This window comes from Schistocerca cancellata, chromosome 2 (assembly GCF_023864275.1).
Source record: "Schistocerca cancellata isolate TAMUIC-IGC-003103 chromosome 2, iqSchCanc2.1, whole genome shotgun sequence".
NCBI classification, from domain to species: domain Eukaryota; kingdom Metazoa; phylum Arthropoda; class Insecta; order Orthoptera; family Acrididae; genus Schistocerca; species Schistocerca cancellata.
In genome coordinates this window covers 194848769-194874078 of record NC_064627.1, presented here as the reverse complement: position 1 = coordinate 194874078, position 25310 = coordinate 194848769, and the positions used below count along the sequence as shown (strand labels likewise).

Here is a 25310-nt window from a genome sequence, read left to right as displayed (position 1 = left end):
ACTTACAAAATGATTTGTAAAATGACGAAATGCCTGGTGCCAGCAGTGCTACAATATGGAGTTCCGTAAATAGGCATCAGCGCACTCTCATGGAAACCGCCATTATTCACGCAATGGTTAGCATATTGTAACGTATTTGTCCATAACACTGTGAATGCCACATTGCAAGCCTTTCTTTCAGGAAGTGAGTCACCAAAAATCTTCACTGTTTCTTATCGGGTTTTCAAGTTAGACACTAGGTTGTCAATGATGACATAAAACCTGTTCCTATTTCATCATGAAACGATTTCCTCTTCTTAGTGCGCACTTCCCGAAATTCAGGATCGATATTAACTGCATTGGCAACAACTTTAGATCAGGGGGAATGGCTCAAATGGCTCCAAGCACTATGGGACTTAACATCTGAGGTCGTCAGCCCCCGAGACTTAGAACTAGTTAAACCTAACTAACCTAAGGACATCACACACATCCATGCCCAAGGCAGGATTCGAACCTGCGACCGTAGCAGCAGCGCGGTCCCGCACTGAAGCGCCTAGAACCGCTCAGCCACAGCGGCTGCGGGGAATGGCGTCCCAATTTTTGTGAAGACATTTTTAGTCATTTAATAAGCTCTCAGAGCGTGTTACCTCAAAATCAGTGGTAGTATTTCGAGCTTATTGTAATTTGCTTTTCTAGTCAATTGGTGCCAACAACTTTAGCTTCCAAAAACACCCCGTACCACAGAAAGTGTTTTAGTTGACAAATTTAACTTACTAGAAGTTTTAACAGCAATTGTAAGCTTATCCAAGTGAGCTGCAATTGGTATTGCAGAAGCAACCTGAGCATTCCAACGGACATCAGACATGGAATATAAAGATGTTCCAACACGCTGTTTCAGAATTTCTTAGCGTAGCGGACTGCTAGTTAACAGGTTGTAAAAAAGGTGAATCTCTCTAAATAAACTATCTGTTTCATGGCAACGCTCAGCTGGTTGTACTACTCATAAGACTATGATAAGTACACGGAGAACATTTTACAAGAGGATTTCACCAAGAAAATCTCCTTTATATGACCCACTGATATTATTTCCGCTATCACAATCTTGTCCGTGGCATTCACTAGTAGAAATTGAATGTTTAACAAGTGTAGCTCGAATTAAATGTGCAGTAGCGATTCTCGTTTTCTGATTACAATCTACAAATACTCTAGCTGTTCATTTATTTCATACAGTAGTTATCGGTTTCCTTACTGAAGCAGATATATCGCAGGATGAATGTTTTGTTCAGCATGATTTGAATCAGGAGTTGTAGCAACAAAAACTGAATATTGCGTCTCATTTTCTCTCTGTTCCAACATGGCACCACTAACATAATGGGCACACCTAGAAATAAATTCATTCTATCACGTAACAGATAATGCACATGCAAACGCTTTCCACATTCTTGTTGGCCTCTGACCTTCCTAATGTGTCGGATCATAGTAGACTTAAGAGGACGTCATAGAAAATTTTCTTTATTTGAATCTGCAATTTTCTGAAAATATTTTGTTTTGTGTTTACTTTTTCGTGTAAACCACCTTGCTATCGTGGAATCAGAAATGCCTTACTTCTGAAAGTTGTAGCCGAACTCGTCAAATTATAACAACGTTACACAGATGTCGACGTGGACATTTGTTGGGGATATGTTTTGATGGGATTTCCAACAACATTTAAAGAAAGCACTTTTTCGGCTCCATCACAGCGTTGTTTCAGTGCACAATATCTAAAGAAAAATAATGCATTCAAGATTAAACACGAAATAGAATTGTGTGCAACTGGACTGTGACACACAAAAATGAAGAAATGAATTGAAAAGGAAGATCGATTATGCTGGTGCTAGGGCATTGTTCTTTTATTTATTACATGACACAGAATTTATTTTACAATAGCACATTGATTTCTGCTAATTTAACATCTTTGGGGATCCGAACTCACGAGAGACTTGGGCTCTCCATGAGGCTTGGCCCTCGAAGATTTTTTTTTTTACCTCCCCCCGTTGCTCCCTCCCTCTCTAATCGAGGCTGATTAGACGCTCTGTAGCGTGCACTCCACTGAACCCAAACCACCGTCATTTGCGTCGTCTGTGGTGTCAAGCGAGAGCTCATGGGGGTGCAGGGTGGAGGTCTGTTGTCTTTTCTGATGAAAGCTGGTACCGTCTCGATGCCAGTGATGGCCATGTTTTGGTTAGGAGATCAGTTGTGGTCCTGCAACCAAGCTGTCCTCATGCTAGACACACTGGACCTACATCTGGAGTTACGGTCTGGGATGCGATTTCATATGACAGCAGGAGCAGTCTTGTAGTTATCCCACGCACCCTGACTGCAAATTTGTACTAAGTCTGGTGATTCGACCTGTTGTACTGCAGTTCATGAGATGCATTCCAGGGGGTGTTTTCCAACAGAGTAACGCTCGCCTACATACCGCTGTTGTAACCCAGCATGTTGTACAGGTGTGTCGACATGTTGCCTTGGCCTCTGCTACCAGGCGCTCCTTGCCGTATTTGAAGTCCGCGTCATGTACGAAGGCGGCCCAATTTTCAGCCATTCTGCGCATCTCCCTCCATCAACCGCTAGCAGTCAATAGGATTCATTCACTTTCCGAGCTCCTAGCAGCTAGGTATAGCTACACAGCGAGAATCTCTTTCCTGCATGCTGCACTGTTACTGTATTTCGTGACAACCGAATTATTCATTCAGCTGTCAGGTTTTTTTTTTTTTGTGTCTCCTGGGAATCATCGAAATCGCAAGAAACCTGTAACACAAGTGGATTATTTTGACAATGATTTTTTAATGTGCTCCGTTTGAATGGTGAATGCCTGACACCACAAAAACTTCTTTCAGCTATCAATCAGAGAATGGGCTTCTAAGGCAGCATTTCGTCAGTGTAAAGACATTTTAAAAGACAGTGGTTTCAAATATGATAAAAAGAGCGTTTATTGGTGAAAAAAATGCCATAGGCGCAGCAGGAATCACATCACTCATAAAGATGTAAGATACAAGAGAAGGAGGTAGTTCAACAGTGTATTAGAAAAAAGTAGTGGACACAACGTCGTCAAGACGTAAAGTAGGATTTTTATCGTGACGATTGATAAAAGTCCGTTTTAAAATGTGCTACTCCCCTCACAGATCTGAACGTCTCATATGATGTACCGCAGGCAAATGAACCTGATTATTGTCCGCAGCATCACGGTTCGGCGACGTGACTTCTGTTTTCCCGCTCTCTGCTGCCGCGCATGGGCAGATCTTATCCCCTCCCACGCTACCCTGCTGCTCCGCCTCTATGCGCGGAAGCGCCATCCTACGTGACGCTGGTTAAGCGGTGTGTCCTCTGAAATTCTTCACTCGCAAGTATTCCACTGTTTCAAGTGAGCAAAGATTGACTTCAGACCGTGACAAAGCGATTCGCTGATAGCGAGCTATGTTAGTGCCTACGCCGTGCGACAATTGACGAGCGAATTTTGAATTAAATGCGCACATCTGTGTGATCCTTTGATTCAGACAAGGCACTTCCTAATGTTTCTCTAATGGTAATAGTAAGCACTGCGGGCCGTCGGAATTATCTTCTCAGCCTACGAAGAGTGGTGATATCTCCCCTTTAACTGCGTGTCATATCTTTTGTGGTGTTGCAGTAGCTCAGTCTTACGCTAGTAAAAAGAAGGCGGCAGTGTATCATCCTACAAATTCCCCCCCCCCCCCTCACCCTCACCCCCGGGTTTCCGTTCCAGAGTCAAGGAGAACTTTCGTTCCCTATTTACTCTCCGTCACACACCATACCCCGGATTTCAGGATACAAATGCCAGTCTAAATGACAACAGTTGGCATTATTGGCTACTGAGCATGAAGAGCTTGCCTTGCTGCAATCAAAACCTCTGTTTCCAATATTTTTCTATGATTGCATGCTGAGACGGGCACTGGAGCCGCGCGACCGCTACGGTCGCAGGTTCGAATCCTGCCTCGGGCATGGATGTGTGTGATGTCCTTAGGTTAGTTAGTTTTAAGTAGTTCTAAGTTCTAGGGGACTGATGACCTCAGATGTTAAGTCCCATAGTGCTCAGAGCCATTTGAACCATTTAAGACGGGCACAACACCGTTTAATCAAACTTGAATTTCCCCGTGAGCTGATATAGACGACGCTGTTTTCGGGTCGCTTTTCCTGGTATTAACTGCTAAAGGAGTTGTCATATTGGCCGAGGTGGACAGATACGCGCAGCCTGTGTCGAGTCTTTCGCAGAATTTCGCTGGACGGTAACCAGCAGCCGACACCGCGCTGAAAACTTCGATGTGTCAGTTACGCGGCCATAGAATGTTCTTGGGAAACTCCTTTGGCAGTTAATACCAGGAAAAGCGACCCGAAAACCTCGCCAGGGTGGCAGGACTGTCGTGCATACTCTCGAGAGACAGGGAGGGGAGATAGTGGCATCGTATACTCCAGTATTCTTAAAAATATAAAGCTGCCACTTGCTAGAGCCTATACGTGGATCCGCTGCGCAACACAATTAAACATAGAGCGGCACTTTTCATTGGCAACACTCGTCAGATATCTCTTTTCTAGAATTTATTCACAGAATTAATAAATACGAATCTATTTTTCGTCTAAATAAGACGCAGGCCACTTAAATTTTTTGCCTCATATTTTCGTAATAATTTAATAATGTTCGCCGTTTTTTGCAACTGTCATCCCGGTCTTACTTGATAATTTGTTTATTCTGGCAGATCCGAGAAAAGAATCCCTACAGAGTAGGTGGGCTTGGCTGTCTAGCTGGCAGAGCGCCGGACTCCAGCCCCTGGAGGGCCTTGGTTCAATCCCGGATAGAAGGAATTTCCCTCGTTCCAGTTCCTCCAGATCGGCCTCAGGTCCACTCAGCCTACTGCAACGTGAGTACTGGGGATCTCCGGGGGTAACAGACGGCCGGAACAATGGGTCCGCCACCCTTTCCCGTCTAGTACCTTGGCGAAAGAAACGATGCAATACCTTGCATTCAGGCAAGAAACCCGTTCACGGATTGAGCGCTAGAGACGTTACTTTATGAAGACAAGAATATTTCTCACAATAGGAGAAGGCGAATGGGGGACGGTGATCGGAAAACGTGTCGAATGGTGATGTAGGTTAAAGTGAGCCTTCGTATGGGAGATACCATCTTCGGTAACCGTACAACAGCAGTTTACTCGCCATACGTTAAAATAATGCATGCACTAAATATGGCGAGATAGCTGAGCGTGTATGACGTCACATTTGCACGCTGTAAGTCATTAGTTTAATGTAAGTGGAACGATGAGTTTCTTATTTTTATCAGCGTCGAAATGGGTTGATGTATATGACCGAAAATAAGGGAGAAGACTACTGAATTTCAAATACACTTGTTGATGGATGCAAAATTAATACATCGAGAACGAATCTGAATTTCAGTTAGATGCTGGTTTATAGCTGCAAAAATAACATACGGAAAACCAGTGTTGCATAATGTTAATGACGTAAATTTCCCCTTAAATTTATACGAAATTTAATGCAGCTGTGGCAACGTGTCTTTCATACAATGTTTATAGTGTGAGAACAATACTTGTTACAAATATTTCTATGACGACTATCGGTGTAAGAATTATAAATCGCAACATTTACGTAAATAAAAATGTAAATGTTCGTTTGTTCAGAATTTTGTATCCACGTATGCACGTTACTGTGATAAACGGTTGGACACATATAGGCTAATATTTTTGATATATGGTATATAATATATAAATATACATGTAAAATATAAAACAGTGAAACGTTGTTAACAAACAAAGTTGTATTTATGAAAAGTTGTATTTACGGCTTATTGACTTATGATTAGGACACGACTACAGAATCTGACATTGCAATAACAGTAAACAAGGATCAAGCTCAGAGAGAGGGAGAAAGAAGAGACAGACAGAGGGGTGATTGGAAGTCGATGTAGAAAGAGGAGAGGAGATGGACAGGCAGACGGGACGGAACGAGGAGATAGAGAGAGGGAGCAGGAGGGGGAAGAGGAGAGAGAGAGAGAGAGAGAGAGAGAGAGAGAGAGAGAGAGATTGAAAGGTGGCTACACTGAGCCACAGCGCCAAAGATCGCGCCAGAGAGTATTGTTCCGCCGCCTCCACTGGCAGTGCTTATTGAGACGTAGCGGCAAGCAGTTCTTGCCGAGAAGTTGTGGTGGACACTGTTTATCGTGAACTCGGAGTGGACATGTGGTAGTAGGGAGTGTTTGCTCCATGTTTTATGCAGTTATTTGTTGGGAGAGATAGCAGATGTTATTCTAATGGAGATATTGTAATGATCAGAGTGCATTTCGTCAATATATATGAAGGTAAATAAGCGCTATGTTCTTTATTTATTTGTGTGTTTCAAAGAATGCATCATTACAGGTCAGTCAACAAAGCATCTGGCTTGTGTTCTTGTATTAGAGTGTAACTTTGTTTTTTTTGCACAGTTATCGTATTTCTAATTTTTTTTATCACGTCAGTATAAATGGTATTTAAAATTTCTTGTCTTGTTGAAGAAGAACCGTGCCAGATGTGTACGTTGAGTCATACTTCCACACACAGAACAGCTACACTTGTGCTATGTTGGCTTCGTAGATTTTATAGTTGCTGGGGACTTAATTAATTAACTGTGTTAACGAAAATTTTCTTTCATTGTTTGTTGTTATTCTATGCAGTCAGATTGCGTACTAAAACTAGTCAGGGCCAGCCGTTTACGAGACTTGCGTAATCGGACAGACAGCAACAAAAAAATATTTGCATTCCTTATATTTAAAATAAAGCCCCCATGCAAGATGGGGGGGAGGGGGAAGGAGGAGGTTATGGATATGGAGAGGGGGGGGGTGAAGAAGATTAGGACGTATTTCCAGTTCCCATACCTATTAAAACGTGATTAGTAAAGAGTGTAGTAAAGCAGTGAATTAACAAAGAAATTCAAATTTAGTAAGTTCAAAACCGCGCCCCCACAGAGTATCAGATTGAAACTTACAGACTACATCATCGCGCTGTTTGGTTAAACGCGATTGTATTAATAAATGGTAACTAAATTCATCTCTTAGATTTAAGCTTCAGGGAGGTCCATCGGGGTGAATGGTGTTAAAATGAGATACCGGGCATGAAAAACCACATCACCATTCACTCCAGTTTCCGACCTCACACCTTCCCCTTGTCAGTTTCCGCGTAGCCTCGAATCATGTTCTGTATGGCATACGCTGTGAAGTTCTCGCATGGTTGGTATTTCCTTGTATGGTCCATAACATCGCAGGAACTGTTTCCTAACAGCACATTTATTTATGAAACTTCCTGGCAGATTAAAACTGTGTGCCGGACCGAGACTCGAACTCGGGACCTTTGCCTTTCGCGGGGAAGTGCTCTACCAACTGAGCTACCCAAGCACGACTCACGCCCCGTCCTCACAGCTTTACTTCCGCCAGTACCTCGTATCCTACCTTCCAAACTTTACAGAAGCTCTCCTGTGAACCTTGCAGAACTAGCACTCCTGAAAGAAAGGATATTGCGGAGACATGGCTTAGTCACAGCCTGGGAGATGTTTCCAGAATGAGCTTTTCATTCTGCCGCGGAGTGTGCGCTGATATGAAACTTCCTGGCCGATTAAAACTGTGTGAGTCGTGCTTGGGTAGCTCAGTTGGTAGAGGACTTGCCCGCGAAAGGCAAAGGTCCCGAGTTCGAGTCTCGGTCCGACACACAGTTTTAATCTGCCAGGAAGTTTCATATCAGCGCACACTCCGCTGCAGAGTGAAAAGCTCATTCTGGAAACATATTTGTTTATATTTACTGTGGACACTTTACTACTTTTTCTTTGATGTAAATTTTTAAATTCCACACACCGTGTCCCGTCTACCGCTATTTGCACACCAATGACGCGCTCAGCTTTAATGTTTTTCTTGCATGTTTCGACACGTTTTCCGTCTGTGCTGTCACTGCTTTCTCCTTCTGATCACCGATAACATTCAACTTCGTTAACAAGCAGTTTGCACTGTCGGGTAGCAACGCGCACTATTTTAACTGCCAGGTATACGGTTCGCTTTACTGAGTAAAACGTGTACTTGCGGTCCGTTGTTGTTCAAAGCAATCTGATTGTCTTTTCCGTTGAATCACCACGGTCAACATTTTTCACTGCAGCATTTAAGAAGCGGTGCAATCCTTTACTGCACAACCACATCAAAAGTATGTTGACACCTACCAGCAGACGTTAATACGAGGTATGCTAACCTTCGCATTTATGACAATTTGAATTCATCAGACAGTTTAAATGTATCTGAGTGTCTGTGGAGGAATGGCACCCCTTTCAGCCCTTCTTCCTCAAGAATCGAAACCAGAGGCGGTAGTGAAAAAAATGGTTCAAATGGCTCTGAGCACTATGGGACTTAACTTCTGAGGTCATCAGTCCCCTAGAACTTAGAACTACTTAAACCTAACCTAAAGATGTCACTCACATCCATGCTCGAGGCAGGATTCGAACCTGCGACCATAGCGGTCGCGCGGTTCCAGACTGTAGCGCCTAGAACCGCTCAGCCACCCCGGCCGGCCGGAGGTAGTGATGTTGGACGTTCTAACTCATCACTGATGTGTTCCATTTGGTTCAGGTTGGGACTCTGGGCACGCCAGTCGATTTCTGGACTGTTACTGTACACAGACCGTTGTCCCACAGAAGCTGCTTTTTGACAGAATGCACTGCCATGTTGATACGACAATCAGTCAGCGTCTTCGAACTGTTCCCCCACTGTATGCAGCACACGATGCTGGAAAACGTGTTCATATCGTTCCGCTTTTAGCCTTTTTTAAGCTCAATAAGTGAACCACACCCTAACCAATTTACGGTGGACCCTACACATGATGGAGGTCCAGGCATTCGCCAAACCCAACCCTTTCCTTCTCATAGCAGCAAGGTGATTCATCGCGCCAAATAACTCGTTTCCAATCATCCCTAGCCATTTGCTTCACGTTTTAGACCACCTCAGGCGTCGCTTAGCATTGACTGATGAAATGTGTGCCTTGTGACGAGCTGTTTCATCGTTGTATCCCATCCTTTTTATCTGCCTACGCACAGTCATTGTGCTAGTGCTATCTGGACTACTGGTAGCACTTTGGAGCTCATGAGTGATTTCTTCCGCTGATTTCATGTGCTTTTTTCAACCACCCGCCGCAATGCTCACGGTCTCTGTCCATCAGTATATGATGGCTGTCTGGTCTTCGTATAGCTGTGATTGTTCCTCCCTCCTAATTAGGAACTGCATTTCACCTTGAGGAGTTCATCTCTCCTAGCTTCCACTTGGTATGTGAACATCACAAGCTCCGGGGATCCTAACTGCATTTCACCTTGAGGGATTCGTCTCTCCTAGCTTCTACTTGGCATGTGAACACCACAAGCTCCGGGGATCCTAACTGCATTTCACCTCGAGGGGTTCATCTCTCCTAGCTTCCACTTGGCATGTGAACACCAAATGCTCAGGGGATCCTAAACACCACAGCCAGACAATGCTGATGGTCTCATTCCTATTCTGCGGCGTATTGGGGTTAAAGGCCGTGTTGTGTCATAAAATGAGCAATGCCTCTGCCGAGGACAATGAGGGCGATGCAGTTCGTTTGTCGCCTCTGACGCTCGGAAGGAGACTGTATACCTGGCGTCCGGAATTTCCTCTGTCCCAGTCCCGCTGCCATTCGTCAAGTGTCCAGTCTCAAAAGCGCTAACTTATTAGTTATTCTGAAACCTGTAATTTCTTGCTCATTGTTATCTGCGGCGCAACAAATTTTCTGCACCAAGATATCGTACTGTGTTTTCAGTGGGACATAGTCCCAGAGTGACTCGCTGGTACCAGTTGTTTGTGGCGGTGTCTCACTGTTGACATTGTCGCTGTGCAGATCATGGGCGGCCTGATGAGCTACCTGTGGGGTGGATCCGCGGCGGCGGCCGACGACGACGACCCGGCGCTCGACGTGCCGGACCCAGTGCTGGGCGTGACGCCTCGCGAGAAGCGCATGGTCACCGACTGCTGGGACATCGTGCGCCAGGACGCCAAGGGCAACGGCACCGAGCTGCTGCTCCTGTGAGTAACACCCACGTCATTGTCATTTGCTAGTGCAGTCATGGATCAGAGCAGCAGTCGAGAAAGGGCCGAGGCAGGATTACATCCTATCCCTTGTATTGTTCAATCTGTAAACCGAATAAGCAGTCAAGGAAACCAAGGAGATTTGGAAAAGGTAATTAAAGTTCAGGAATAAGAAATTGAAAAAAAGTTTAAAAAGCTTTGAGCTGTGCCGGCGACATTGGAATTCTGGTAGAGGCAAAGGATTTAGAGCAGCAGTTTAACGGACTGGATAGTGTCGTGGAAACAGATACAAAGTTTTGAAAGAAATAATCCGCACTGGCTGTAGAATACTTTTTATTAAAAAGTCACGACCGGGTTTTGCGCTACTAAAAGGCGCGTCAACAAGTGATAAAGATTCTTTTTACCAAGTTATCGCCGAAAGCTAACTGCCTTAGAGCCACTCCCCATCATTCACGTCAAGTTGTAAACAAATAGCACGCTAAAAGCCGTAGTCAACATTTAAAACGGGGAGGGGGGGGGGGGGGGGTAGCAGAACCGCGCCAGAAGCAGGAAGATGGTTGAGTATGCTTTGCCTGGTGCTACTCTGCCACCTTCCTGCCTGTGGTGCGGTTCTGCTACCCCTGTCGTTTTAAATATGGACTACCGCTTTTATCGTGCTATTTGTTTACAACTTGACATGAATGATGGGGAGTGGCTTTAAGGCAGTTAGCTTTCGACAATGACTTGGTAAAAATAATTGTTACCTTTATTTGAAGGCACAGTCTCAGTTTCTTGGAAATAAGACACCACGCAGATCCAGCAGCTGTGAAACACTAAACGTAAATTAAAGGGGGGTCACTGCTATCATTTGTAGCGGGAAATTACGCGAAATCAGGGGCGACGAGCGAAAATGTGTACCGGACCGGCATTCGAATACGGGATCTCCTGCTTACTAGGCAGGTGCGGTAACCACTGCTCCATCCGGGACACAGCGTTATCCACAATTGCACAGACTTTCTCGGCACACCTCACGGCTGATGCACACCCCCATCCAGCGACGACGAGGCTGTGGGTGTTGTGGTTATACACGATGTGCCCGTCTGACTTCGGAATGCGCTAGGGGTTTTCTTGAAATTATGGATTGCGGTTGTGTGCATGTTTTCTGTGTGTAAGCTTGTGTTTGGTGTTTTATGTATGTGTCATTGGTCTCTAAAGAGGCGTGTAATGGTTAATTTTGGGTGTTTATGAGAAGCTTCTGGTGATTCGTTTCCTAAATTTTGTATGAAAAAGTGGGGCGAAGTTTGTGTTGATCCGTAAAATTTTGTGGATTTTTCTTGAATAAATGTGTAGATAGTGGGTTGGCCTAGGAGATCTCGTACGTGTGTGTTAGGGACGTATCTGCTCGCGCCAGGGATGACACAGAAAACTTCGTTCTGGAGACGTTGCAGTCGTGAAAGTGCTGTGTCTGACGCCATAGGCCACACTTCCGAGCCATGTAGGATGACTGGAAGTATGAGCTGGCGCCAGAGAAGTAGTCTGCATTGGATGGTCTTACCGTCGCCTTTCAGGAGTGGATATAGCGTACAGAAGTGGGCGCAGCGATAGCGAGGTGGCTGTTCCATGTTAGGCGGCGATCTATTTCGACCCCCAGGTATATGACTGAGTTTCTCCAAGTTAGCTCTCGGCCGTCAATTGTGAGCTGGCGATCCGGGCGTTTGATTTTAGGGGTGAAATAGATCGCTTGGCACTTCGCAGGGTTGATTTTAATTTTCCAGCGGTTGCACCAGTGGGTTATTTTGTCGAGATGTTGCCGGAGGTGGCGGTGTATGAGGAGGAGGCTGCGACTGCTTCTGTGTATGGCGGTGTCGTCCGCATAGAGAGCAATCTCTCCGTCAATCTGTCTAGGGATGTCATTCGTCCCATCGAGCGCCACCTATCCGCAGTCCCTGTTAATTATACTCCTGTTCGCTCTTTAGAGATTACCACAGGAGGTCGGCAGGTAAGCAGGAGATCCCGGGTTCGAATCTCGGTCCGCTCCGCATTTTCGTTAGTCGCCGCTGATTCCGCTTAATGTCCCGCTGCAGCTGATAGCAGAGATCCCCATTCAATTTACATATTGAATCTTTACCACCTGAGGATGCATCTTTTAGTGGAGCGAAACCGGTCATAACTTGTAATAAAAATTATTCTACAGCCAGTGTGGATTATTTCCTTCAAGATGTGGAAGTTTAGCTGCGATTGCCGCAATTCAAAATCACATGCTCAAAATTATGAGAAAATCAACGCTAGTAAAACAAAGGTAATGAAATGTAATGGAATTACATTAGACGGAAGTAGATTACGAAATGAGGAACTAACAGTAATGGATACGTTTTGATATTTGGGCAGCCAAATAGATGACGATGGCTGAAAAAGAGGGGATATAAAATTCAGATTGGCAACAGCAAGAAAAGCGAAGTTTTTGATCGACTAATTATCAGTCATGACTGCAGATCATTCTGATCTTGATCAAATGAAGAAAATTAATTACATTTTTTTTAGGGTGAATACTTCAGCTATGTCCAAAAGTATTGCTTTATTTACAGTCGATTTCGCCACTACAGTGCACTATCTCCGGGTCCCTCTATGATAAACTGAGTAACATGCTGATGACCGGGTAAGCGTCATAATACACTTCAATAGAGGGCACAATCAAATCTAGCTCCACGATGTTGAATTCCTTCCTTCCTGTTTTTGGTACTGACAGAATCAGCACATCAACTAAATGCCATAAACAGGAAGGAAGGAATTCATCACCACCGTACATCGATCTGACTATTATGGTGGCTACCAGGGTACCCCCATGATTTCCAGATTTATCATACAGATGTCTGAAGATGGAGCATTGTAACACCGAAAACAGTGCATAAAACAAGACCTCTAAACGCAACTGAAGGATGCATCCATGCTACAATAAACTATGAATCTTTTCCTTTATTTGATCAGTAAGAGAATGGTCTGTAATTATGAATGTCAAAACATACATTGATCAAGTACGTTGCGTTCGCTGTAGGAAAAAAAAAATCGTTGATGCCTCGCAATGAATTTCGAACACTGTGATCCGTTTTCAGGCACTACTTGGAATTACTATTTGTAGGTTGACACTTGACCGCTTCCTTGCCTGTAGCGAAAAGATTACTAAACTATTTTACGTACTGGGTTAATTTTGAAGGTATACCATGTACAGGGCTATTACAAATGATTGAAGCGATTTCATAAATTCACTGTAGCTCCATTCATTGACATATGGTCACGACACACTACAGATAAGTAGAAAAACTCATAAAGTTTTATTCGGCTGAAGCCGCACTTCAGGTTTCTGCCGCCAGAGCGCTCGAGAGCGCAGTGAGACAAAATGGCGACAGGAGCCGAGAGAGCGTATGTCGTGCAGTCAGTCATAACAGTGCAACGACACTTCAGGACGAAGTTCAACAAAGATCCACCAACTGCTAACTCCATTCGGCGATGGTATGCGCAGTTTAAAGCTTCTGGATGCCTCTGTAAGGGGAAATCAACGGGTCGGCCTGCAGTGAGCGAAGAAACGGTTGAACGCGTGCGGGCAAGTATCACGCGTAGCCTGCGGAAGTCGATGAATAAAGCAAGCAGGGAGCTAAACGTACCACAGCCGACGGTCAACAGGATGGTGCTCCACCGTACTTCCATCATGATGTTCGGCATTTCTTAAACAGGAGATTGGAAAACCGATGGATCGGTCGTGGTGGAGATCATGATCAGCAATTCATGTCATGGCCTCCACGCTCTCCCGACTTAACCCCATGCGATTTCTTTCTGTGGGGTTATGTGAAAGATTCAGTGTTTAAACCTCCTCTGCCAAGAAACGTGCCAGAACTGCGAGCTCGCATCAACGATGCTTTCGAACTCATTGATGGGGACATGCTGCGCCAAGTGTGGGAGGAACTTGATTATCGGCTTGATGTCTGCCGAATCACTATAGGGGCACATATCGAACATTTGTGAATGCCTAAAAAAACTTTTTGAGTTTTTGTATGTGTGTGCAAAGCATTGTGAAAATATCTCAAATAATAAAGTTATTGCAGAGCTGTGAAATCGCTTCAATCATTTGTAATAACCCTGTAATGTGTAAGGTAATGTACGAGTAATAATTGCGTTATCGCAGACTTATCATCCGTTGCCTCATATACTTTGAAAAAAATGCGATATCCGTAATGTGGACATACTGGAATATTCCCGCTTGGGACCCTATAGTTTCAAGAAGTTCCGATAGATGGCGGCACTATACGTAGCCCTCAAAATGGCGTCTGTAACGGAGGTGCGTTTCAAGCAGAGAGCTGTCATTGGGTTTCTTCTGGCGGAAAACCAGAGCATCGAAGATATTCACAGAAGCAGAATGGCTACGGAGACCTGGCAGTGAACAAAAGCACCGTTAGTCGTAGAGCGAGGCGTCTCTCATTATCGCAACAGGGTCGCGCAAACCTATCCGATTTCCCGCGTGCCGGTCGGCCGGACACAGCTGTGACTTCTGCAGTGTTGGAACGTGAGAACACACTCATTCGAGGTGATCGACGGATCACAATGAAATATTTCGCTTCTAAACTGGATGTCTCTGCTGGCAGTACTGACGCACTCGTCCACCAGTTGGGGTATTAAAAACGTGTGTGCCCGCTGGGTTCACCGTTGCCTCTCAGAAGACCATAGGGAGCGACGAAGGACCGTACGTGCGAAACTGCTTACGCGTTACGAGGCTGATGTGACAAATTTTTGTCGGTCATCGTCACAGGCGACGAAACAGGTTGATCACCTCGAATCGGAAACAAAACGCCAATCCATGGAGTGGCGCCACACTACCTCTCCTCCCAAGAAAAAGTTCAAAGCCGCACCCTCAGCCGGCCGCGTGGCCGAGCGGTTGTATGCGCTTCAGTCCGGAACCACGCGGCTGCTACGGTCGCAGGTTCGAATCCTGCCTCGGGCATGGATGTGTGTGGTGTCTTTAGGTTAGGTTTACGTAGTTCTAAGTCTAGGAGACTGATGACCTCCGATGATAAGTCCCATAGTGCTCAGAGCCATTTTAACCATTTGAGCTGCACCCCCAGCCGGTAGAGTCATGGCAACAGTCTTCTGGAACTCTGAAGAGGTTACTCTTTTCGATGTCCTCCCTCATGGTGCAACGATTAACTCTGAAGTGTATTGTGCTGCCCTCAGGGAATTGAAGAAATGTCTTCAGTGTGTTCGTCGCCTCAAAAATGCAAGCTAACTTCTCCTTCTCCATGACAACGCAAGGCCTCAACCAAGTCAGCACACCCCAAGGCCTCAACCAAGTCAGCACACCCAAGAACAACTCACAAAACTTCATTGGACACTTCTGGATTGTAGAAATGTCCTCGGCGTGTTCGTCGCCTCAAAAATGCAAACGAACTTCTCCTTCTCTATGACAACGCAAGGCCTCACTCAAGTCTGCACACCGAAGAGGAAAGGGACCGATGACAGTAGCAGTCTGGTCCCTTTAATCCCACAAACCAACCAAATACCAAAGAGGAACTCGTAAAACTTTATTGGATTGTTCTTCCTATTCCAACCAACAACCCAGATCTCTCACCTTCTTACTTCCATCTGTTTGGCCCAGTGAAGGATGCACTCCGCGGAAAGCAGTACGTGGATGATGGAGAGATTGTTGATGCAGCATGGCGTTTGCCCTGACGTCGACGAGTAGAGCGTTACTATGTGTATATACAGGCTCTCCCAGTAAAGTGGCGTAACGCCGTCGCATTGAACGGAGTTTATGCTGAAAAATAGGGTTACGTAGCCAAAAGATCGGTGAATAATATAGTTTGAGTCCTGAATAAAACCAACCTACTTTCAGAAACAAAATATGTCGCATTACTTATTGAATGCCCCTCGTATGCTGTTATGAACTTTAGCTGTCAGAAATCACCTACTAAAGTTTGTTCCCTTACTTAATCCTGATTCTGTATATAGTTCGTCTTATTTTTGCTGCCTAGAGAGCGGTGTATTAGCGGTGGAATGACAGCAGCATGCGCTTTTACTGTGGTTGTGGACTTCAGTCCGAAGACTAGTTTGATGTAGCGCTCTACGCTAGTCTATTCTGTGTAAACCTCTTCATCTCACCATAACTACGGCAACCTGCCTACCGTAGTAGTCAAGCCATGGTCTCCCCCTACAGTTTTTACTCCCCCCCTCCCTCCCTCCATTTCCTGATCCCTTCTTTTAGGCAAGGAGCGATATCAATTTCTTTTTTCCTCAATTCCATCAATAGAAATAATCAAGCTAGGAATATACAATAGTCTCTTGCTCATTGTTCCCTTAGGAATCGCAGAGGCAAAATCAGATTAATTACAGCACGGACATGGGCAATTAGAGTGTCATTTTTCTCGCAATCCATACGCGAAGAGAGAGGGACAAACTAAATTGTGGTACAATGGGAAGTATGCACTGAACTATGGCATATAGTACTATAGTCATGTGTGTGCTAGTTGCTACTGTAGAACTACCTTAAGGGGTGTTTACACCAAAGGTGATGCACAGTAAACACTAGCAAAGATCTTATCACAATTAGTGCAGATAAACCTGCTGAATTGGCAGCTGTTAACTAGCAAAGTTATACATCCATAAGAAGTTAATCATTCTGTACATCTATCTAGTCGTAATGTGTACACTTTCTTCAGTTAATTAACTGAAGTCCTTGACTTCCCCCAGAACTAACATAGTAATACGTGGAGACATGAACCTTAAAGCAGGTGTTGAGGGTCAACACTATTGGTGTCGCACAAATGGTGAAATGCTATGAATGCATTATAAAGTTACAGATATTGATAGGAAAAGTTGTGAAGTACTTACAAGAAATCTTGGCCTATCTGATCATTACTGCCACATAATAAAGCTAGAGACAGGCTAGAAAAAAAAATAAAACTGCAGGCCTATGAATGGATCTTCTCAGACATTGACAGATCAAACGTGGGATGTAGATGCCAAGTTCTCTTCATTCTGCACATCGTTTAAATTAATTTTCGGGGTAAATTTTCGAAAAATAGTAACTTAAGCAGCAGCAGCTAAGTAACTGTGGGTATTAGAAAGTCCTCCCACTTACTTAAATTTCTCAGTGTTTTGAAAAATCAGAACACCAACTCACAGTTCCTTGATTACTAACGTAAGTACAAAAAGGTTTACAGAAGGATATTGATTACTGCAAAAAGAAATCATTCAATGACAATAATACACTCCTGGAAATGGAAAAAAGAACACATTGACACCGGTGTGTCAGACCCACCATACTTGCTCCGGACACTGCGAGAGGGCTGTACAAGCAATGATCACACGCACGGCACAGCGGACACACCAGGAACCGCGGTGTTGGCCGTCGAATGGCGCTAGCTGCGCAGCATTTGTGCACCGCCGCCGTCAGTGTCAGCCAGTTTGCCGTGGCATACGGAGCTCCATCGCAGTCTTTAACACTGGTAGCATGCCGCGACAGCGTGGACGTGAACCGTATGTGCAGTTGACGGACTTTGAGCGAGGGCGTATAGTGGGCATGCGGGAGGCCGGGTGGACGTACCGCCGAATTGCTCAACACGTGGGGCGTGAGGTCTCCACAGTACATCGATGTTGTCGCCAGTGGTCGGCGGAAGGTGCACGTGCCCGTCGACCTGGGACCGGACCGCAGCGACGCACGGATGCACGCCAAGACCGTAGGATCCTACGCAGTGCCGTAGGGGACCGCACCGCCACTTCCCAGCAAATTAGGGACACTGTTGCTCCTGGGGTATCGGGGTATCGGCGAGGACCATTCGCAACCGTCTCCATGAAGCTGGGCTACGGTCCCGCACACCGTTAGGCCGTCTTCCGCTCACGCCCCAACATCGTGCAGCCCGCCTCCAGTGATGTCGCGACAGGCGTGAATGGAGGGACGAATGGAGACGTGTCGTCTTCAGCGATGAGAGTCGCTTCTGCCTTGGTGCCAATGATGGTCGTATGCGTGTTTGGCGCCGTGCAGGTGAGCGCCACAATCAGGACTGCATACGACCGAGGCACACAGGGCCAACACCCGGCATCATGGTGTGGGGAGCGATCTCCTACACTGGCCGTACACCACTGGTGATCGTCGAGGGGACACTGAATAGTGCACGGTACATCCAAACCGTCATCGAACCCATCGTTCTACCATTCCTAGACCGGCAAGGGAACTTGCTGTTCCAACAGGACAATGACGTCCGCATGTATCCCGTGCCACCCAACGTGCTCTAGAAGGTGTAAGTCAACTACCCTGGCCAGCAAGATCTCCGGATCTGTCCCCCATTGAGCATGTTTGGGACTGGATGAAGCGTCGTCTCACGCGGTCTGCACGTCCAGCACGAACGCTGGTCCAACTGAGGCGCCAGGTGGAAATGGCATGGCAAGCCGTTCCACAGGACTACATCCAGCATCTCTACGATCGTCTCCATGGGAGAATAGCAGCCTGCATTGCTGCGAAAGGTGGATATACACTGTACTAGTGCCGACATTGTGCATGCTCTGTTGCCTGTGTCTATGTGCCTGTGGTTCTGTCAGTGTGATCATGTGATGTATCTGACCCCAGGAATGTGTCAATAAAGTTTCCCCTTCCTGGGACAATGAATTCACGGTGTTCTTATTTCAATTTCCAGGAGTGTATATAATGCAGAAAATAAAAGCAAAGTAGTTTTGGATGTCATAGAATATGGAAGTTGGAAAAAAAGAGAAAAGTATAATAATATACACATCAAAAATGGAGTAGATCAACACAATCTTCAGGAATAGCAAATTTTGTAAGCGATTATTCCCTTGGTGTTGCAGAGTAGTTGCGACAAAATATTCCTAAAACACTTGTAACACTCACAATGAGTTACACGACAATAAGAAGTCAGTTGTTTCTCCCAATGAAGCTTGAAGTCAGGAAGACAATACAGTTGTTAAAAAGGAAGTCGGCAGGCATAGATGATGTGCTAATGTCTGTTCCCAAGGTGTGTATTGGCAACATACAAACGCCATCAATAAACGTAATGAGGGGCCCTACAATTCAGCTATTTTTCCAAGGTCCATAAAGCACACATGATGTGTTCCTTTACTAAAGAAAGCTAATGTGGTGAATAAAGAAAACTGCAGGCCAGTTACCGAGCGGGGTAGCGCAGTAGTCAGCACATTGGACTCCTCGCATCAAGGAGGACGACGGTTCAAACCCGCCTCCGGCCATCCTGATTTCAGTTTTCCGTGATTTCCTTAAAGAAAATGCCAAGATGGTTCTTCGAAAGGGCACGGCAGCTTTCTCTCACTGTCCTTCCGTAATCCTAGCTTGTGCTCCGTCTCTAATGACCTAGTTGTTGACGGGACGTTAAAAACTCTCCTCCTACTCCTCCTCAGCAGGCCTGTTTCACAACTGCATTCGTTCTCAAAAATAATTGACTCAGTCATGAAAGAATAATGAATTACATGAACAGATACAACCTCTTTTAGCGAAGCACAGTGTGGTTTTCGAAGTGAGAGAAGTACAATCTCGGCCATTACAGAGTTCACGAAAGTGATATTGGAAACTCTTGACGAGGGTGACTGTGTTGCAGATGTATTCTTATTTTTGTTCATAAGTTTCTGACCCTACTAAATAAGCCAGAAGCTTGTTTAGGTATAGCACACAAGTGGCTCCAATCTCACAGGATGCAAAATGCAGTGATAGTTCACATGTCAGCTGATAATAAATGTCAAGTAAAACAGTTATCAGACAACCGTAATGTATTGGATCCAGTTGTGCTCTTAATACACAGGGTGGTCAGAAACAGTCTGAAAAGCTTGTAATTGTGTTGCAAGGTAGGTTGTGCAGAGGATTAGTTATTTAGAAAAAGCTTCGAGGCGTTGAGCGGTTTCCGAGTTAATAAACATTAAACTTTAGCGTATCAGGCCACTGCGCGCGCAGATACAAGTGGCTCGCCAGAGACGGTTTCGCCAAACGTGTGCTTCGCTTGCTTTTCTAAAACCGGAGAGCGATACAACAGTTCGTTCAGATGGTTCAAATGGCTCTGAACACTATGGGGCTTAACATCTGAGGTCATCAGTCCCCTAGAACTTAGAACTACTTAAACCTAACTAACCTAAGGACATCACACACATCCATGCCCGAGGCAGGATTCGAACCTGCGACCGTAGCGGTCGCGCGGTTCCAGACTGAAGCGCCTAGAACCGGTCGGCCACACCGGCCGGCTACTACAGTTTGTCATTTTGTTATGGGATGGTAGTAACGATCGAACCAGAGCCAAAGGCTGAGCAGTCTCGTACGCTATCAACTGACACTAACTGTATCTGGAGCGCCGCTTGACTTTGCGCGCGCAATGGCCCGATCGACTACGTTCAATCCTAATTAATTCAGAAACAGTTTTGTAGCAGTTATTTTTTAGCAATTATTTCCCAGCGGAACCTACGCTGCAACAAGCTAACAAGCTTTTCAAACTGTTTCTGACCACCCTTTATGTCAATGACTTTCCAAACAAGATAGCATTTGGAGAAAAAGTTCTCTGCTGAAGACAGCAACGCCATTGTCACTGGGAAAACGCCAGAATCCGTATTAGCGACTGCAAATGTAACTCTCAAGGCTGTTTACAATGGTTACTATGCAATAACATTATCACTTCATATACTTATTTATTTCTTTGCCGAAGATCCAAACAAAATCATGCTTCAAATCTGTTCTACAGTAACAGGTTACTAATTGGTATCGATAAGGTACTCATAATTCAAGTTCACTGTGAGTTAGCCACTGTTCATTTGCTAGGAAAACATCACAATTTAGTTCTTCCAACCAGTATTCCATTTCTGTAAGTTTATTTTTAAGTGACTGTACATTTATATGCAAGACACCTTGATGTTTGGTCTCAGCCTGTTAGTCAGTTTGGACATACACATAATTCTGGTCTACTTTCACCTGGCTGCGCTAGGTAAAATGCACCGGATGACTCCCATAAAAAACCCTGAGCTTCCGTCCTAGCGCATGTGAGACGAAGTGTTGTTCTGCTGGCAATGTTGATGATGGAAGTGGTGTTGTCTCTGCTTTACTGTGGAATTGCCAGTTTAAAATGATTTCGCTTTTGGGTTTTTGACGTCCATTGTTGAGATTATCATTTAGATTAGAATAGAACTGACAGTTTAAAATTATTTCGCTTTGGAATGTTTGATGACCATTGTTATTATCTTGACGGTAAATTATGACAGCCAAAACAGTTTCAGGATAAAGATATATTAAAATTCTTGACCACGGTTTCGGTATATCTAAATACAACTTTATCAGAAGTAAGATACACCTGTTTTCAGGAAAATCCTGATGAAGGTATATTTCGATATACCGAAACTGTGGTCAAGAATTTTAATAAATCTTTATCCTGCGACTGTTTTGGCTGTCATCATTTACCGTGAAGAATTTCAACAGTTGCTGTTTCAGCCATGTTTAAAATCTTGAAATTATTATCATTTAGATTTTTAACGAGCTGCTTTTCTTCCCCTGGGCTATTAAGGTGTAGCCCGTATAAAGTGTAGAATGTGCGGCCGTTGTTGCTAACACCCAAGATTCTTACATTTTTTTAAATCTTTACTTAACAATGACGTTTGCTTTTTGGCGGCAGTAAGTGCCTTGTCTACTCAGGACCACGTCGGCGTCGGATATTCAGCACTAAAACATTAGTGTATGTCGGCAGTCCTAAAGTTTTTTATTTCCGGTTTGCTTTATAAGTTTCTTTTTTGTTTACATCATTTGTCCCTCCGTACAGCACTACATTGTCTTCTGAGGACAAACTTATTGCGTCTGTGGACTGCAAGTCTTCAGACTTCGGATAGAGAAGAGCCAGGCTTTATGAGGACACTCGCTCGCATTTACCGTGGATTGTTCGTTAAGAAGAGGAGCAAATTCATGACCGTGGACGTCAGCTGTAACAACTATTTTGTTCCTCTTCTCAAGACTCTTGCCGCTTTTAGATCGTGTGCTTGTATATTTATTGTCCAAACACACACATTTTCTGTAATAGTACATTCATTCTTTTTTGTGATTTTCAGCTAAGTGTAGCACTTATAATTTGATTAAAAGTAAGATAATGCCACGCTGCTGAGATTTAAAAGCTTCAGCCTCCATTGCTAATGATGGCCTGGAGTCGATCTCGAGGCCGCGGATTACATGTACCTGGTACGCCAACGTCCAGGTGTTTTTCTGTGGTCATTACCGCTGTGGTTCTCCCCTTGCTACCTGCAACGGCCGTTCTCTGAAGCACGGGTATCTACGATCCGTTCACTTTGAGACTTTCTTCTTTCTTGTTGAAGCTATTGTCGTGTTTGTATATTTCTATAGTTGCCCTGAACAAGCCGGTGTCATAGCTCTCATCTACAGCAAGAACTTCATGCCGGCGAATTTCACTATATGGTCTGTCTCTCACAGCACGTGCTCCGCCACGGCCGATTTCTCCACCTGCCGCTACCTGCAATGTCGCTTATGTTTGGTGGTCCTGGTGTTGAGTGCTCGTCCAGGCATTCCACCATAGACTTTTCCATATGTACGTGGCATGCGGTATATTCATGACATTGCAAGTGGGTCCCTTCTCTCCTTTGTCGGCTTATGAATAGTCTTTAAGCCGTGTTTGCGCGATATAGGGTCGACTCTGTCAGTCACTCTGGGAATGCATGACAGAAAGGCTGCGCCCGACATTTCCTTTCCCGATAACCCACTTCGCCGGCGTTTTACTCTGTGACACTTCTTACGTATCTGGTGGAGTACCGATTGCTCTTCAAAACGCTTGTCAGGTTATGCATCTCGCGTGTGAGGTTCTGGGTCTCACACATTCGTCTCGCTCGCGTTACGAGAGTATTAATCATGCCAATTTTTTGGCTCGTTTGGCGATTTTAGAGCTTTTGCAGGTACTGATCCGTGGGTGTCGATTTTTGATACACGCTTTGTGTCAGGTTTTCATAATCTCTCGTGACCAGCACGTTTAGAAGGGTAGCTATTTTTTTTTTTTTTTTTTACCTCCATGCTGAATTTTATGTTGGCATAGAGGCTGTTCAGGTATTTTAGGAAGTAACCGAGCTGTTCCTCACAAAATGAAAGTATCGTCGACATTCTGTACCACATCTCAGGTTTACAGGGTGTCAAGTCCAGCACTTGTGCTTAGCTTTGTTACATGAGGAAGTTGGCCACCACTGCACTATGTGGGCCATCCGTGGCGGCGCCTTCTAGCCGTTGCTAAAAGTTGCCATTCCACCTGAAACAGCTCGTGGAGAGACGTGGGCGAAAGAGCTTGGTGATGTCTTGTTTTTCTTCGTGATCGAATTCATGTAACAAGCAGATATTTGGCAACAACGGATGAAGAATTTTTGGTCATCTTCTCTCTACTAAGTAGCAGCAGGCATCGAAACGAACTATCATCCCGTGAACTATACCTATGCAGGATATCGTTGCTAATACAGAAGCGGCTATTCGGACCTTTCCTTGTGAAAGACCTGATGAAATACGCACTGAAACAGCCAGGATACTGCGCCGAGCGAAACCACCAGGTTTCAACCTGAAGAAAGAAGTAGTAAAAGCTATAAAGAGCCTTAACGCCGACGAGAGTATACTGGTACTGCCCGCCGATAAGGGAAATGTCACCGACGCAATGAAGACTGAAGATTATGAGCACAAAATCCGGGACCTATTAAATCCGACGACGTACCGAAAACTAGCACAGATCCGACGCAGCGGATCACGCGGAATACGAATCGGCGAATCCAGGCGTCTTCTCTCTTGGTGGACATACAGAGGAACCTACGCTACATAGAAACCCTACCATCTTGGCTATATGAATGACCAAAGATCCATTAAGACCAATTGTTATCACTCTTGGCTCACCGATGTATAAACTGGTGAAATACTTGGCCTCTCTGCTCCGGGCTCTCTACTCCAGCCGCACGTGGGAAAGGTTGACACATACATACTGTAAAGGACTCAGGACATTTCACTGAGAAGGTGGAGAAACTGAAAGTGGAACCAAAAGACATCCTCATCACATTTGACATTGTTTCCTTGTTTACCAAAGTACCACTCAGCGATTCTTTGGAGTATATCGGTTTCATTTTCCTGCAAGACATCACCAAGGTCTTTTATGAATGTCTCACCAAGAGCTATTTCATGTGGAATAGCAACTTCTACAAACAGCTGGAAGGCGTCGCCATGGCTGCTCCACTTAGTCCAATGGTGGCCAACTTCTTCATAGAAGATTTCGAAGCCCAGACGCTGGACTAGGCACCTTGTAAACCTAAGGTGTGGTACAAATACGTCGACGATATCTTAATCGTGTGGAACCATGGTAAGGTACAGCTCGGCGATTTCCTAGGACACATGAACAGTCTCTATGCCAACATAAAATTTACCATGGAGGTAGAGAATGACCAACAGCTACCGTTATGTGCTGGTCACGAGCTATGGTGAAGACCTGGGACACAGTGCGTATCGAAAACCGACACACACGGACCGATTCGTGCACAAACTATCAAATCATCACCCGAACCCAAAAGTGGTACGATTAACACGCTCGTAACGCGAGCAAGACGAATATGTGAGCCGTAGCACCTCAGACGAGAGATGCAATACTGAAAAGCTTTCTGAGGAGCAACGGGTACTCCACCAGTTACGTAAGAAGTGTCACAGAACTAAACACTCCGAGTGACACTTTGCAAAGAGAAATGTCGGGTACGGCGTTTCTGAAATACATTCGTAGAGCGACGGACAGAATCGGCCGTATATTGCGCAAATACGGCATAACGACTATTTATAAACCGACGAAGAAGATCAAATAGTGTCTCAGATCGGCAAAGGAGAAAAGTGACTCACCTGAAACGTCGATAAGATACAGAATACCATGCTCTTGTGAAAAGTCTATATTGGAGTGAGTGGGCCCTCTATGAACACAAGCAGCACCGAACATATGGTAAGCGGCTTTGCAGGTTGTGGCAGGTAGAAAAACCGACTGGGGCGGAGCACGTGGTGTGTGAGACTGACCGCATAGCGAAATTCGCCGACATGCTATACAGAAGAGCTATTACACCTGCTTGTTCAGAGTAGCTACAGAAATACACATACGTGACAATAGCTACAACAAGAAAGAAGAAAGCCTCCAAATGAAAGGACCCTGGATTCCCGTGCTGCAAAGAACGACCGTTGCTAGTAGCAAGAGGAGAACAGCAACAGCGGCGATGG

The 25310-nt window shown here is 45.0% G+C and overlaps 1 protein-coding gene across 1 annotated transcript in view; it reads left to right on the top strand.

The window, feature by feature from the left end:
* Positions 1-25310, top strand: part of LOC126161515 (globin-1) — a 316997-nt gene that overhangs the window by 268961 nt on the left and 22726 nt on the right. The window contains exon 3 of the mRNA XM_049917420.1: positions 9897-10081. Within this exon, the coding sequence (XP_049773377.1) occupies positions 9900-10081 (182 nt within the window). The 5' untranslated portion in view covers positions 9897-9899. The remainder of the gene's footprint in view (positions 1-9896; positions 10082-25310) is intronic.